The sequence below is a fragment of the Zonotrichia leucophrys genome, chromosome 23, assembly GCF_028769735.1.
Source record: "Zonotrichia leucophrys gambelii isolate GWCS_2022_RI chromosome 23, RI_Zleu_2.0, whole genome shotgun sequence".
NCBI classification, from domain to species: domain Eukaryota; kingdom Metazoa; phylum Chordata; class Aves; order Passeriformes; family Passerellidae; genus Zonotrichia; species Zonotrichia leucophrys.
Window position 1 is genome coordinate 401,221 of NC_088192.1, and position 15,716 is coordinate 416,936.

At 60.4% G+C, this 15,716-nt stretch overlaps 2 protein-coding genes across 2 annotated transcripts; one reads left to right on the forward strand and one right to left on the reverse strand.

Annotated features, from left to right (window-relative positions):
* Window positions 1-1,591: 1,591 nt before the first annotated feature.
* TRNP1 (TMF1 regulated nuclear protein 1) lies at window positions 1,592-2,083 on the reverse strand. The gene has a single exon (XM_064731856.1). The coding sequence runs from the start codon at window positions 2,081-2,083 to the stop codon at window positions 1,592-1,594; it is 492 nt and encodes a 163-aa protein (XP_064587926.1).
* Window positions 2,084-5,193: 3,110 nt separating this feature from the next.
* On the forward strand, window positions 5,194-12,743 carry KDF1 (keratinocyte differentiation factor 1). The gene is made up of 5 exons (XM_064731518.1): window positions 5,194-5,240; window positions 6,329-6,500; window positions 8,254-9,376; window positions 10,199-10,273; window positions 10,900-12,743. The coding sequence occupies exons 3-5, from the start codon at window positions 8,272-8,274 to the stop codon at window positions 10,980-10,982; spliced, it is 1,263 nt and encodes a 420-aa protein (XP_064587588.1). The 5' UTR covers window positions 5,194-5,240; window positions 6,329-6,500; window positions 8,254-8,271; the 3' UTR covers window positions 10,983-12,743.
* The last annotated feature ends 2,973 nt before the right edge of the window (window positions 12,744-15,716 follow it).

Genomic DNA, 15,716 nt, shown 5'->3' on the forward strand with positions numbered 1-15,716 from the left:
ATGCTTCATTCTGGAGAGAGGTCCTTCATCCCGGACAGAGATCCTTCATCTCGGGGGGATCATTCATCCCGGAGAGAAGTCCTCCATCTCGGGGGGATGCTTCATCCTGGGGAAGGTCCTTCATCCCGGACAGGGACCCTTCACCCCGAGCCCATCTCCGCCTCCTCGTGCCTTCCTGCCAGCCCGCAGCGGCCGCCTCTGCCCCCGGGTGACATTGGGCGTCCCCAAGGACGCTGCTGGAAGCACCGGGAGCTTTCGGTGTCCCCGCGTGGTTTGGTCGGTCATGGAGCAGTCCCAGACCCCCCTCGCTGGGGTCAACGGTGCCGGTGGAGCCCGAGCCCCGCTCCAGTCCCGCTCGGCCCGGTCCCGAGCGCTGCCGGGGGTGCTGCAGGTGCGGTGGTCCCGAGCCCGCTCCGCTCTCGCCGAGGCTTGCTTGTGTGAGTCACAGTCCCAGCAGCGTCCCCAGGGCCGGGGTCCCCTCCCGGGGGCTCAGGCGGGGAAGGGGCCCTGCCCCAGAACCTGCTGCCTTCAGGGGGACACGGCCCCAGACCGGGCTGGGGGTGCTGGCAGCAGATTCCTCCGTAAACCCCCCAAACCTGGCAGGATCCTCCAGGGATCCCAGACTCTGAAGGGTCTCCCAGTCGCAGGGGGGTTCCCAGATCCTGCTGGGACCCCCAATCTCATTGTGTCCCCCCAGTCTGCCTGTTCACCTGGACCCTGACCCCGCAGGGTCCTTCGAGCACCACAGCCCTCAGGGATGCTCTCCCCACCAAACCCTCAGGGCACCCCAAGGTCCCCAGACCCTGCTGGGTCCCCTGGAGTGCCCCAATACCACAGGTCCCCTTTGGAACCCCAAATACCCCAAAGTCTCCCCCCATCAGACCCTTTGGGCCACTGCTGGGGTCCCCAGACCCTGCTGGGCACCCCCACCCCACAGAGTCCCCAGGACCCTGCAGGATCTCCCTGGCACCCTCAAGGATGCTTAAGCCCTTCCAGTCCCCTGGGTCCCATCCCAGTGGACCCCTCAGACCTCCCCCACCCTGCAGGATCCCTCTGGGATCCCCAAATCCATTGGGTTCCAGCCCATCGGATTCCCCAGACCTGCTGGGTTACCCCACACCAGGTGAGTCCCCCAGATCCTGCAGGGTCCCCGAGGCCCCTCACACTCACCAAGGTGCCCCCGACCCCAGGACTCCCAAACCCACCGGACTCCCCAGGACCCCCCGAAGGACCCCAGGCCCTGCTGGACCCCCCCACAGCCCTGGCTCCCACAGCTCCCCCAGTGAGCCCAACCAGGCGTCCCTCCACTTTCAGAGCCCCCAGACCCGCTGGCTCCCCACGGATCAAAACCCCTCAAGCACCCCAGACCCCCCAGCTCCCCAAACCTCCCGCGTCCCCACCATTTACCCTTCCCAAGACCCTCTGAAGGACCGGATCCCTCCCACCGCGGGCTCCCCCAATCCTGCAGGGTCCCCCACACCCACCACGGGGTCCCCCACTTCCAGAACCGGCCGTGCCCCCACACCCCAAAATCCCCCGGGTCCCCCCGACCCCCGCAGCCCCCCGGCCGCCCCGCAGCCCCCCGGCCGCGCTATGCGGAGCCGCGGCTGGCGGCGGGCAGGCGGCGCACGGGGGTGCCGGCGGCGGCCCCGCGGCTCCGTGCGGGGGCCCAGGGCACGCAGCTGCGGAGGGCGCGGGCGGCGGCGAGCAGCGCTCCGGGCCGGGGCCGCGGGCGGCGGCGCAGCCCCTTCTGCAGGCGCTGGCTCTGCGCGGCCAGGGCGAGCTGCGCCTGGGCCACGCCGGCGCCCAGGCGGCCCAGGGTCTCGGCGCGGGCGGCCAGGCGCAGCTCGGCGTGCAGCAGCGCGCAGTGCACCTGCCGCACCCGCCCCTCCAGCTCGGCCGCCGCCCGCCGCCGCCCCTCGGCCGCCACCAGCCGCCGCCGCGCCGCCGCCAGCTCCACCGCGCCCGGGCCGCCGCTCTTGCCCTCGCTGCCGCCGCCGCCGCCGGGGCCGCCGCGGGACGGGCGCTGCGCCTCGCCGCCGGAGGGGCTCGGAGGTGCCGGTGCCGCCGCCGCTGCAGCCATGGGAGCGGGAGCGGCGGCGGAGGATGCGGCGGGGATATATAGCCCGGGGGCGGCGCCGGCGGCGCGGCTCGGCCCCGGCGGGGGCGGCTCCGGCACCGGCACGGGGGAAGGGGGTGGGGGACACGCGAGCCCGGACCGGCACGGCGCGGCCCGGGGCTCGGTACGGGCCGGCGCGGCACCGGCACCGGGCAGGGCGCGGCACCGGGGCGGGAGCGCTATGGGTTCGGTGCTGCACGGGGCTCGGTACGGCACCAGTACCGGACCGCTATGGGATCGGTGCTGCACCGGGCTCAGTACGGCAGCGGTACCGGCAGTGATGGGCCCTGGGCTCGGTACGGTCCAGCCCTGGCCCGGTATGGCACCGTCAGGGGTCTGGGCTCGGTACCGGTCCCGGACACCGGGCTCGGTACAGCTCGGTACGGCACCGGCCCGGGGGCGTTACCGGGGCTGGAAAAGTGCCCTCTCTTGGAGGGAGATGCGGAGCTGGGGCCGGTGGGATCGCAGAGCACTGCGGGGTCGCTGGGGGTCCGGGAGGGGCCGGGCCGGGCTGGGCCGGGCTGTCCCGGCACCGGAGCGTCCTTGGATGCGCGGCTGTCACAGCAAGGTCGCTGCCACCGTCACTGTGGATTACACGGTGTTAACAAAGCTGGGAGTGGGCTGGAGGGGCAGGGGGCAGCGGGGGTGCCACTGCCACCTGCTCCCCCCACCCAGAGCCTGGATTTTGGGGCTCCTCCTGCTGGAATGTCATCCTCGGCAGCAGCATCTGCGTGTGGCTGCGTGGGTCTCGCATCGGAGCAGCAGAGATGACAGAAACCAGGTGTCAAGGTTTCATCCCACGCCCAGACTGGAATAAAAGCCTGAGCCAAAAACAAAACCGAGCCTAAATCTGTTTCAGGCAGAACCACAACCAGGCCTTCCGTGGATGTCGCCCACAGGGCTGGTGACATTTTTCCTTTCCTTACCTTAGGAGGGAAAAAAACCCAACTCTTGTGCTTTGCATCACATCCCTGCTCCTGCCAGGCTGCCACGCGTCTGCCAGGCACCGGAGCAGCGTCAGCGGCTGCTGCTGCGTCACTGCTCGGCCCCCGCGGCCGGCCCATCCATCCCATCCCGTTCCATCCCTCCCATCCATCCCGTCCCATCCCCGGCTGCCCGCGCATCCCCGCCCGGCTCAGAGCGCGGCCCCAGCGCTCCCCGAGCTCCTCACACTGCTCTCGGGGCTGGGGGGAAGCTGGAGGCTGGGTCGAACCTTCATCTATCCGATAGAAATGCTGCTGGAAATGGGCTGTGGAAGCTGAGGGGTGCTGCTCCACCCTGGGGTTAAAGCTCTTTCCATGATTCCTCTGCCTCCAGCCCAAAAAAACTGTAAGGACAGGCAGGAATTAAACATAATCTCTCATTTTATTATTCCTCCTCTCTCTTTTTTTTTTGCTCTGATCCGTGGAACTGATCAAGGGTCCCCCCAAGAGGGGAAAGGGCCGGGGGGGTGTCCTGCCCTGAGCTTTCCCCGTTCCCCAGAATAAAACCCTGGAATCTCAGAGTTTGGAGGGAGCTCAGGAGGCGCCTTCTCCGTCACTGCCTGCTCACAAATAATCTCTTTTTTGGGTCACCCCCCATGTCTGTGCTGCTTGACGCCTTCCCAGCTCCAGGCCCTGCTCCAGGGTGAGAGAAGGACACGGAAAGGGGGAGCAGCTGTGCCTGGAGGTGAGCTGGGGACACGGGGCAGCGAGGCTGAGCCCCCAGAGCAGCCTTTGTGTCCCCAGGCTGGCCCAGCACATCCCAGCAGCGAGCAGACAGGGGCTGGTAAAGGCAAATGGTGGAAAAAGACCAGAAATGTCCCTGCCCTGAGGCCATGAGTCCCCAAACCCCTCCGGCACTGCAGGATTCCTGCTCGGGCTGCCGAGCTATTAATGATTTAGCAGAGGAGGCTGCAATTAGCAACGCTCAGAATAAACCTCGGTGATACAAAAACCCGGTGAGAGCTTCATTCTCCCTTCGTTCTCCCTCTGTTAGCTCTCTGCTCTCCCTTTGCTCTCCCTCTGTTCTCCCTTCCCTGGCAGTGCCACTCTGCCGAGGCACCGGGATGGGGCACCGGGATGGGACACGGGGACAGGACAGAGGGACGGGCACCGGGACAGACACCAGGACGTGAACCAGCCCTGCATCCTGAGCCAGTGCAGCCCCTGGCATTGCCCCGGGACACGGGGATCGGGGATGCAGGGGGATGGAACCAGAGCCCAGGGATGAGCAGTGGCCTCGTCTCCAGCCTCCCTAAAGCCCCGCGCTGGGATGCGCTCCAGAAAAGCCAAGCCTCGTTACAGGCAGCAATAATTAACGCCGGTGCCCTCCCTCCCTGCCTCTCCCCAGGTTTTTTCCTGGGTGTCCCAGTTAGCAGGGCAGGAGGGACTCGGGCGCTGCTCTTTCATCCTGGCAGCTTTAGGGAAGGAATCGTGCATCAGGAGTTCAGGTTTAAGGCCCAGGACTCCTGGGCTGGCCCAGCTCCCTGTCCCACCATCCTTTTGGAGTCCAGCAGCAGACTCAGTGCCCCACTGTCGTTCCACCGGGCTCCCTCCCCTGCTGCCCTACAAACCTCCGGGGCAGGATCCGACCCCGGGGGTGAATCACCGGCGCTTTGGGATAGGGACACCTCGGGACAGGGATCGTCGGGGGTGGGAACACTCGGGTGGGCCCAGGGATGCTCGGGGAGGCGATCGGACCTGCAGGGATCCCTGGCACCGGGGGGCTTTGGGGCACACACCTTTGGGGGGGCTGGAGTTTGTACTGGGGTTTGTGCCAGATTTGTACCCGGGTTTGTGCCAGGTTTGTACCTGGTTTGTACCCGGATTTGTGCCGGGTTGGTACCCAGGTTTATACCAGATTTGTGCCCGGTTTGAGCTGGGTTTTTGCCCGGCTTGTGCCCGAGTTTGTGCCAGGTTTGTACCTGGGTTTGTGCCGGGGTTTGTGCCGGGTTTGTACCCGGGTTTGTACCGGCTTTGTGCCCGGTTTGTACCCGGCTCGTGCCCGGTTTGCTCGGGTTCGTGCCGGCCCCGGAGCAGCTTCGCCCGCCGCGCTCTGCTGTCCCTCGGCGCGGCCCGTCCGCGTCACGTGGCGCACCTGGCCCAGGTGAGGCGGGGCCGGACGCGCTCCCGGCTCGCAGGTAACGAGACCCGGCCCGGCCCGGCCGGCACCGAACCCGGCCCGGCCTCGAACCGGGCACGGCACCGACCCCAGCCCGGCCTGACCCCGGCCCCGGCATCAGCCCCGGGCCCGGCCCGACCCTGCCGCCGCCGCCGCCGCCCGGCGCTTCCCGGCCCGGCCCGGGGCAGCCGCAGGCCGCGACCGACCGGCAGGCAGGAAGGGAGGCAGGCAGGGAGGGAAGGAGGGAGGCGGGAGGGGAGGGAAGGCCCGTCCGTCCCCCCACAGCGGGCTCCCCTCGGCCCCCGGGCTGCCCCGCGCAGGGAGCCCCGGTGCGGGCAGCCCCCGCCGCCGCCGGCCGGTCCCGGTGTCCCTGCGGAGGCTGCGGGCGGCCGGAGCTCTCCCGGGGGTTTGGGACCGGCTCTGATTCCCAGGGCTGGAAACAGCGGGGGCGCGGTGGGAGCGGTGCAGAGCGGGGCCGGAGGGGACGGGGCTGTTCTGCTGCTCCTGCTGCTCCTGTTCCCAGCGTCTCCTCTCCCCAAAATCCCCGCCTGGAGCTCATGCTTCGGGCCGAGGTAGGCAGACGGAGCTCCCCTTGGTGCCCAGGCGGGTCTCCCCTTCTCCTTCCCTTTCGTTTGGGAGGGAAAAGGGTCGAACGCTGTTTGCCTGCCCGGGTGGAGCCCTGGGTGTCAGCTGGAACGGGGTGGGTGTTTTGGGCCGGGGTACACGGGAGGGTTTGGCACGAGGCAGTCCCTCGGGCAGGCTGTTGGTATCCCAGAGAGCTGCCAGAGGGATGCTGGGTCCCCAGGGATGCACAGGGACAGTGCTGCATCCACACTTACCCTGGGTTGGGATCTCCATCCCTCTGGTGCCAGCAGAGCAGGAGCTTAACAGGTGACCTCCAGCTCCTGGCAAGGCTCCTTAGGACGCTTCCCAGCTGTGGATGCTTCCACAGAGTTCAGAGAAGCTGCATCAGTGTGTAAATCCTGTCTCCTGAATTTAGGAGACATTGCCTAGCTGCCAGCAGCACCAGCAGCATGGTTATTGTCAGATGGATGTGACATTGTTCAGGAGATTCACAATTTAACTGAGCTTTTTAAAACTTTCCAGGGAAATCCCACCCTCTGAACAATGAAGATCTTAGACCCTGGCTAACTCTGAGTGCTGCAAACCCCTCGTGGATCCTTCCTGGCTCCTCTGGAGCAGATGCTGAGGCTCTCTGGAGGGACCTGCAGTCACTCCCCGTGCCTGTGTGAGAGCAGAGGAAGCTCCCAGCCATCGTGTGAGTAACACTTGGATGTGGATTGTGGTCTGAGCATTTATTTATGGCTGGGGGTTTTGGTCCAGCCCGTTCCTGTGCTGGGGGAGCTGCTGGATTGAGGAGCTGTGTCCTGTCTGTGCTCCTGAGGAACTTTTCCATGTGGTCCAGAGGTCCCAGAGGTGTGAACTGTGATGGGAATGGGTGAGCCCAGAGGTGTCTCTGGCACCTGTGCCTGCAGGTCTCCTCCTCAGAGCTGAGATAATGCTCCTCTCTCTGTCCCAGATGCTCTGAAATCTCAGAATATTGTCTGTTGTTACATAAAGGGGTGTTGCAGTGCCATGCAGATGTTGGGTCTCTCAGTGAGGCCTTGGAATGAGAAGAAACATCCCAGTTAGCAGTTCCCATAAAAATATGCTTTTTATTTTGCATATTGCCCAGAAATGTGCAAAGGGAGCTCCTGGGATGAATTTTCATAAGGTAACAGAGCCAAAATATTCCTGGAAAGCAGTGGTGTGCTGTAACTGCCTGGCTTTCAGTCTGGGCCTGTTTCTTTGTGGGGAAAATGTGACTCTGGGTTTAAAAACCAGGGAGAAAGAGGCAGGGCTCTAACAAGGTCTGACAGATTTATTTATTCATGCTTGAGGTGCCCTATAGAAAGTCCACAGTAAAACAACAAGGACAGCCCTACAACACTTACACTATGGCTGGGCTCTCGCTGCTTATTAATTACCCTAATTAGTATTTGAAAGGCTCTCTTGGAGGTGCAAGCAGCGTTAGCCAAGAAGCCTGGAAACCATGGAGAATTCAGGACCCACCACAGCCTGGGATAAAGGCACAGCAGAAGTGGAGAGTGACAGCCCTGACCCGACTTTCCTCACATCACCCCAAGCTGAGCTTTAATAATAAAAAGATTAAAACCAGGGAGAATGAACGTGCCAGAGTGTGAGGGTTGGCTCTGTGCAGAGGGAACGTGACAGGCTCTGTGTAAGAACAGTTCCCTGCTGCCTGCAGACCTGGAGGAGCTGAGCACGGTCTGCTCTGGGCTTTCTGTTTCTGTGGGGTTTGTGTGAAGGTTTTGTTCCCATGAGGGGTGATTTGAGACCGACTTGTTGACAAGGTCTTTTCCTTAATCCAGATGAAGATGCTGGGTTTTCACAGGGAAGTCTTTGACATCGCCCGACCTTAGCATGACTGGCAAAAATCATTAGTGTTGGTAATGCTGTCATTGCTAAATCCTCTAAATTGAAATAGCAGCAAATAACGTGGAGTTGGAATTGGCAGCTTGCATAATGATGGATTGCTTGTCATCTCCTCCTGGGCACGATGTGTTTTGAAATGGATAAGTGCTGTCAGGGCCCAGCCTAATCCTGAGGAATGCAAGACAAAGGGAAGTTGTTTAAAAAAAGATACTTTCCCTTTGGAGCCTGTCAGTGGCTCCACCTCCAGCTGTGCTGCTCCTTCATTGCTTGGAGCTGACTCCTCTTCCAGCTGCGTGGAGGAAACTCTTCTGAAGGTTACAGGGATTTTGATGTCTGAAAATAGCCCTTTTAAAGCATCTCTCTTCTGGTGAGAGCATCTACCCAAAGGAAGCAGCAAGGCTTGGGTGGTGGGAGAACCACAGAACGCAGGCCCCTAGTGAGAGCAGTGCGAGTCCTGGCACAGGTATTCCTGTGAATCGTTGGCTTTGGGAAGCTCTGGCTGTCAGACCCCTGTGTGCTGTCGGGCAGCTCGCTGAGGTGGTGCTGGCTTGCTCTGATCCCCCTGTGTCCTGCAGGTGCCCCAGAGCCGAGCCATGCTGGGCCGGAGGAGCCGCCTGCCCCCCGAGCTGAGCGGCGCCCGGCAGAGGGAGCAGCCCTGCCCGGAGGCCGTGCCCCTGCGGGCCCGCGCAGCCAGGGACTCCAGGGACAGCAGGGACAGCAGGGACACGGATGTCAGCCTCGAGGTGCTCAGTGGCTCCGAGAGCAAAGCCGGCCGCGGCCGCGCGCAGCAGATGCGGGACAGGAAAGGGCGCAAGGCCGAGCTCAAAGACCCCAACGGCCGCGAGGCAGAGACCATCACCTTCATCTCTGGGACAGCAGAGGCTCCCCCAAACCAGGGCTTCTGCTGCTCCTCCCTGTCTCAGGCCTGGAACACGTACAAGGCTGTTTTCTGTTGCATAGTGACGTGTGGGGGCTGCTTCCAGGACTGCAGTGTCTGCATTCCCTACCCAGGGCCCGCTGAGGCCTCCACAGATGATGGCAAGAACGGAGACTACAATGGGCGGCTGCCAAACAGCCCTACCAACACCTCTCCTGCTGAGAAGAACGGGAACCAGATCAAAAAGTCCAGCATGGGCAGCAGTTTCAGTTACCCAGACGTGAAGCTGAAGGGCATCCCTGTCTATCCAAACAGGAACACCAACCACCACGTGGAATCTGATTCCTGCTGCAAGGAGCTGCTGGAGAAGCCCTTCAGGAACAGCATAGAAAAGCCAGCGCTCCCCAGCAGCCACCGGAGCTCAGAGGAGTATTACTCCTTCCACGAGTCCGACGTGGACATCAGCGAGCTGAACGGCTCCATGTCCAGCAGGCAGATCGACGTGCTGATCTTCAAGAAGCTCACGGAGCTCTTCAGCGTCCACCAGATCGACGAGCTGGCCAAGTGCACCTCGGACACCGTCTTCCTGGAGAAGACCAACAAGATCTCGGACCTCATCAACAGCATCACTCAGGACTACAACCTGGACGAGCAGGACGCCGAGTGCCGGCTGGTGCGGGGCATCATCCGCATCAGCACCCGCAAGAGCCGCGTGCGGCCCCACATCTGCAGCCAGGGCCAGCAGGACGCGTCCGGCCGCGGCACCGCGCCCGACAGCGGCAACGAGACCATGCTGGAGTCCATGGTCATCAGCCAGGACGGTACGGGGGGCACGGGGGTCCCTGGGTGCTGCAGGAGGGCAGTGCCAGCACAGCCACCGAGCTGTGGCACTGGAGCGGGGCTGGAGGCTGCTCCGTCCCCAGTGGGCACCTTCTGCTGGGCTGTGTGAGTGCAGAGCTCCGCTTCCCACCCTCCTCCCTGTGCTGGGGCTTTCTTGAGCCTGTCTTTCCCTGCCCGTGAGGTTTGTGCTGAGCAATAGATGGGTTTGTGCTGCTGCTGCTGCTCCTGCCCGTGCTCATCTGAGGGAGGCAGAAAAACGGTGAGTCAAAGTGAACTGGTAGGACCAGACGAGCTGCTCGTGCCCCAGGATGTCCAGTTACTCAGCTGGCTCTCTCCCATGTGCTGCCTGGCTCATGCCACCCCTAGACTCTGTGACAGTGTGTCCTCAGAGCCCAGACCTCCTCCACACAGTGAGCATTCCTGCAAAGAGGAGGGAAGGGCTGTTCACAGCACCAGAGCTTCTGCTTCTTCCTCCTTGTGGGAGCGGCCTCAAGTTCTGAGCTCCAGAGCAGGTTATAACAGTTTGTTGTAGAAAAACCTTGAAAAGCTGAGTGTGGGAGCAAGGAGATATCCAGAAGTCCCTGAGCAAACCGTGTGGGTGTTGTGCTTCCCAGATTAGCAGAGAGGCTGCTCCTGGGATTTAAGGACACAGCTCAGACTGTCCGGACGATGGCGGAAGCAATGGGAAGAATCAGACTGTGCCTGTGCTGTTCCCTGAGGGTGTTCCCTGACAGGATCCTCAGTGCTGAGTCATCCTTTCCATCCTCCTTCCCTGTCTCAGCCCCTCTTGGTTTCCATTGCAGAGCTGGCCGTGCAGATCTCGGAGGAGACCCCGGCGGATGTGCTGGCCAGGAACATGAGGCGGCACAGCAGCGCAGGTAACACACACACCTGGCTGGGCCTGGCTGCAGGGAGAGCCTGAGCTTGCCCTGGCTGTGTCCTCACCCTCCACACAGCCTGAGCTTCCCCATCTGTGTCCTCACCCTCCACACAGCCTGAGCTGACCCTGCTCCTCAGGCTCCCCTCAGTTCTCCTGGGCTCTGGGGGTGATGGAGCTCAGACACTCCCTGGGTTGGTGGATCTTTCTGAAAAGGGGTGAAATCCAAGCTCCCTGTCCTTGCACAGGACCTGGCCTGAGAGCTCTCAGTCTCGCTGTACCCTGACAAAGTTTGGGGCTGTATTTGGGGTGTGACTGCCAGAGGTCACAGCTGGGTGAGACTGGGTACAAAAGGAACTGTGCAAAAGGGAAGCAGGCAGGGCTGCCCCAAGCTCTATCCTCCCAGAGAGCAGCCCAGGGCTACAAGACAAGTTTCCTCCTGCACAGCAGCTCTGTCCTGGGAGATGGCTGCAATGCAGGCAGGGCTGTTCCCTGCCATGGCTTTGTGTGGCTTTCTCCTCCCTCATGGTACACAAAGCCTTTTGTGGCAGCTGCTTCCCCAGTGCCAGGCTGCCGTGCTTCCCCTGGGCTAATGGCACCGTCTCTTCTCTTCTCTCTCCTCCCAAGGCTCTCCAACCAGCAGAGATTCCTCTTTCCAGGACACAGAGACTGACTCCTCAGGGGCACCTCTGCTCCAGGTGTACTGTTAAAGGACCTGAGCAGCAGGAGGCATTCCAGCCTGTGCTGCAGTCACAATCCTCCTCCTTCCATGTGGAGTGTCTTGTGCCAAGTTTAATTTTTTTTTTCTCAGTCTTCCCTGATCCTTACTGAAGCCAGATTCCTCCTGCTGTCTGAACTTCACTGAATATTTTGGTTTTTATGGACAATCAAGGAAGCAAACTGCAGAACTAATGAACTTGGAGGTGGAATGTGTGCCCAGGGAGGAGAAGATGGACAAGGAAGTAGCAGAGAACTTGTGCCTCTGTGATTCCTGTAAATCACAGTTAGCTCCAGCAGCTCAGGGGCTCAGCCCTTTCCCTGCTTTGAGGACCTGTTGTACAGTTCTGCTTCCTGCATTGCCTGAGTGAACTTGGATAGGGAATAACTGTGGTGTCTGTGTGGTGGTGCTGATGTTGAGGTGCAGGCTGAATCCTGCTCTGCAGGGACCCAAATCTCTATGTGAAGTGCCTGTGTTGGTCCCACCAACCCAAAGTCTTCCACCCGTGGTGTTTTCAGTGGGCAGCTCTGCCTTTCCCTGCGGAGCCTTGGTGTCACCTGCTGCTGCCTGAGGAGAAGGTTCAGCTTTGTGGGGCTCATTCAATTTGTGCCTCTTGGCTCATCCCCTGATTCAGGGCTAGTGCTGGGGTGGCTGCAGCAGGAGGAAGCTGCATCTGTGGTGCTGCCACTTGGTTGTTTATCAGAGAGTAAACACGGCGAGCCATGGGACTTGTTTGGAGCTTTGGGTGCCCTTGGACATGAACAGAAAATGCTTCATTTAATTCACCAGCCATAGGATAAACACACCCACTGGATTTTGGGGAGAGGGAAGCCCAGACAGGCCCTGGGCTTCCATGTGGACCATGTTTTGTGCCTTAGATGGACTGGAATGTGCTTCAGTTGGACTGAAATGTGTCTTAATTGAACTGAAATGTGCCTTAGTTGAAATGTGCCTGTATTTTATAGCTTGTGATTGCTCTTCAGAGGTTTGGGCAGGGAGGAAGGATTTAATTCCTCTCAGGAGCTCTCAGGCTTCTTTAAAAGGCCAAAACCCTTTGAAATGGACAGTTGCAGTCCCTGTTAGAGCCTGTTTCTGTAAATCACTGGCTGTTTTCAGAGTGTGCTTCCAGGAATCAGGGGCATTACTGAGACCACACCTGGAGACACTGACAGAGATATTTGAAAGACGAAGGGAAGGGACCGAGCCTTGGATTTGGCTTCCCCTCCCTGCTTTATGTTCAAAGCTGTTGGTTGATGAGAAATCGAGTTCATACAAGGGAAAGACTTGAAGCAAGGCCAGGCTGGGACTCCCAGGGGAGCTGTGTGAGGTCACCTCCCTCCAAATGCTGCCCGTCCTGAGGGACCTGCTTGGCTTCTGCTTCTCCTGGGTTTGTACATTGTTATTTGGACAAGTTTCCTCAAAGCTGTGTGCTGAGGTTCACGTGGGTCACACTGACACAGCTCTGTGGGCTGAGCTGGAAACGAGGGGTGAGCTGGGCTTGCAGAGAGCTGCAGTCCCTGGTTCAGAGCAGATCCACATTTTAGTGGCTGGTCTGGGTGTGAAGAGTGAGCATGTGGGAGTTAAACTAGCCAAAAAAACCCCAAACCCCCCAAAAACTCACCCTGAGGAAGACTGTCAACTCGATGGTCCCTGAAGCTGGTTCACCTGTGGTGTCTTATGGGATTCTTTTGCACTCATTGGCCTTAAATATTATGGTTTGGTCTTTTTTATAAAGTAAAAGTTGTGCTCTTTGCTGTGGCTTTTACATTCCTGTTCTCATCAGCGTGGGGATCCTGCACAGGGGGTGGCTGATTCCTGCAGTCCCAGATGCACAAAGACATTTTCATCCATTTGGTAGCTCCAGGGGGATCCTGAATGCCAGGCTGGTGTCTGGATGCAAATGAAGGAGCCTCTGGGGAAGGGTTTGTTCTCCTGCAGGGAAACCTGGACCTTCCAGGGCGTGATGCTGGACCTGAGCTCTGGAAAAGCTGAGCCTGGGGGAGAGTTCCCAGGCTGTCCCTGCGGTGTCACCAGCTCGTGGCAGCAGATGTGGGGTTTGCTCTGCAGGATCAGCTCAGGGATGGAGGGTGGCCCAGCCTCTGACCCTGGGGCCTGAAGGAGCAGTTCTGCACTTGCCCATTTCAGGGCAAACCCCAGGATAACCTGCAGGGCTCCATTCCTGGCTGCTGGCCTTCCCTCACCCCCTGGGGCAGGAGCCCTGGGGGTTTCCTGCCGGTGCCCAGGACAGGATGTGTTTCCTGGGAGGATTTCAGAGCCATGAACAGGTAAATGCTGCCTTCTCTCGGCTGGGAAGGGTCTCTGGGGAGGATTTTGTGTCTGGAGCCCTCGGACCAGCTGGGTGGGGTCTGTCAGCCCAGTTTGTTCAGCAGCTTCCCAGTTTGCTGCCTGGGTGTCCTGGCTCACATCCACACATGGGATGAGTCCAGGGGTTTTTGTCTGCAGGAAGTTGTTTGCTGTGGATTCAGCTGTCCTGGCTCTTGCTGGAGTGGTTTTTGCTCTGAGCAGGCATTGAGTGTTGTGCTGAGTGAGCTGACTGTGTTGCCCAAGTGGAGACCTCACAAACAGGAGAGCCTTACCTGGCTCTGGAGGTGTTCTCTCACACAGGTGCTTCCTTCTGGGAACCTGACTCAGCACCTGGCTTTTCCTGAAGACGTTGTTTGGTTTTATTGGGCTTGGTTGTGCCAGGAGTCTCCAGACACTCCCACTTTGTGGGTGCTTGCTGTGCTGTGCCCTCAGAGGGATCCCTGTCCTGCCCAGCCCGAGCTGTGCCCCTGCCCAGGGTGCCCTGGGACCGGGTGAGGGCAGCTCAGGAGCTCTGCAGGGAACGGCTGCAGGAGTGTTGAACAAATTCCTCTGCACATCCCCACCCTGAGCTGCTGAATTATTGATTTCAGTGTGGCTTAGACATCAGGAAGCAGATGGATGGACTCTAATTCCTCACAGCCTGGCCCTTGCAGTAACAGAGCAGCTGAGGCTCCTCCTAAAACAACACGGTAACGTCCAACACTCACTGTTCCTGTTCCCTTCCTCGGGGTTTTGCTGTTCCCTTGCTCTTCCCAAAGCAGTCCTGGAGTCTGGGATATTTCCCAAATGCTCTGAGCTGCAATATTCATTAATAACAGCTAAGCCAGGAGCTGCTGTTAAAGATAAAACTCAAATGACTGGGGAAAACTTTACCCTATAGAAAGCTCTGTGCAGAGCCTGTTGTGCCTGCAAAGGCCTTGCTTTTACAGGTGAGGGGGAGCCCTGGGCAGGTGAGGAGCTGAGGGCTCTGCCCTCCAGCTGGTGGCAGCACCTGAACGGCTGCTCCAGGTGACCTGGCACAGGTATGGAGCCAGAGGGACCTCGGTGAGCTGTCCCTGTCCCTGTCCCTGTCCAGCACTGCCCTGCCCGCTCTGCTGGGGCTCAGGCGCCACTCAAGGTGTGCACGCTGTGGGTCCCGGTGCTGCCCAGCATTTCCTGCCGTGGGCACAGGACAAAGCCACACTCCGAGGTCTCCAGGGACTCAGACTGAGATGGGGCTTTGCATTCCTCAAGGCCTGAGCAGCTCCTTGGACCCAGCAGGGTTTATCCCAGGGGCAGCTGCCTTGGGAAGCTGCCCAGAGGGTGCTCCCAGCTCCCTCTGGCTGGGGCAGTGGTGCCTGGGGGTGTTTGCAGAGGACAAGGCCGGCAGTGAAACACCTTCTGTTCCGCTGCCGAGGGGCCGAAGTCCAGGGGCAGCTCTGGGATCAGCCACGTTCACAAACACGGCCTGGGCATTCACCTCCTGCAGGGGTCAGGGCACCAGGGCTGGCCCCGTTCTCCCACTGACCCTCCTTCCTCCCAAAACACCCCCAGCTTCCCTAGGGCTCACCCGCAGAGCTGAGAACAGGGAGAAGCTCATCCCACCCAGAGCAGCTCAGCCCTCCCAGCTCCCCTGCCCCACAAACCAGGCAGGGAGCTCATTCTGGGGCTAAAGCCTTCAAATTCAGCAGAGTTCAGCTTTTTTTATGAAAACAGAAGATGCTGCTCTTTTATCAAGGCCAAAGCACAGACAGGCAGGTGGGTGTAGGTGATCTGTAAGACAAACAGGCAGGAGGATCCAGCCCAGAGGCAGCTGCCCCAGTCTGGGTCCTTGCTCACCCTCAAGGTCACTGCTCTGCTGGGTGGGAGCTGCTTTTAAACCCCAAGAGTCTGTAAAACTCTTCATGCAAACAGTGCTCTGCTGCTCAGAAAACAACCCCACCAGGCCAGGAGCTGTGCCAGGCCGGACTTTGCCCAAACAGATTTTCAGCCCTTTGTGCCCATCCCTCGGGCAGGAGGTGGAAATGTTTGGGGGAGGCAGAGGGAAGAGCCACAGCAGCAGGGATTTGGGACAGAGCCCAGGATTTCCTGACACTCTCCTTGTGAGCTGGGCATTAAGGAAACCTGGGGCAAGGGGGGGTTCCTGGTGTGGTCATTGCTGCCCTGTGGAGAGCAGGGCCTGGAGCAGCCACCCTGGGGTGTGAGCTGGGAGTGGCGCTCAGCAGCGCTCCTGAGCAAAACACAGCTCCCACTGCCGCCTCCTGAGGGAGGGAGAGACCGTCAGTCCGGAGCTGGGAGCGCCAGAGGGATTCCCAGGCAGCTGCAGAGAGCACGGGCACAGCACCCCTGGCACCCTCCCTTGTCCCTCCCAGCCTGGATCCCTGATCCCTTCTGCCAGAGAAACCACGCTCTGCCTGGGATA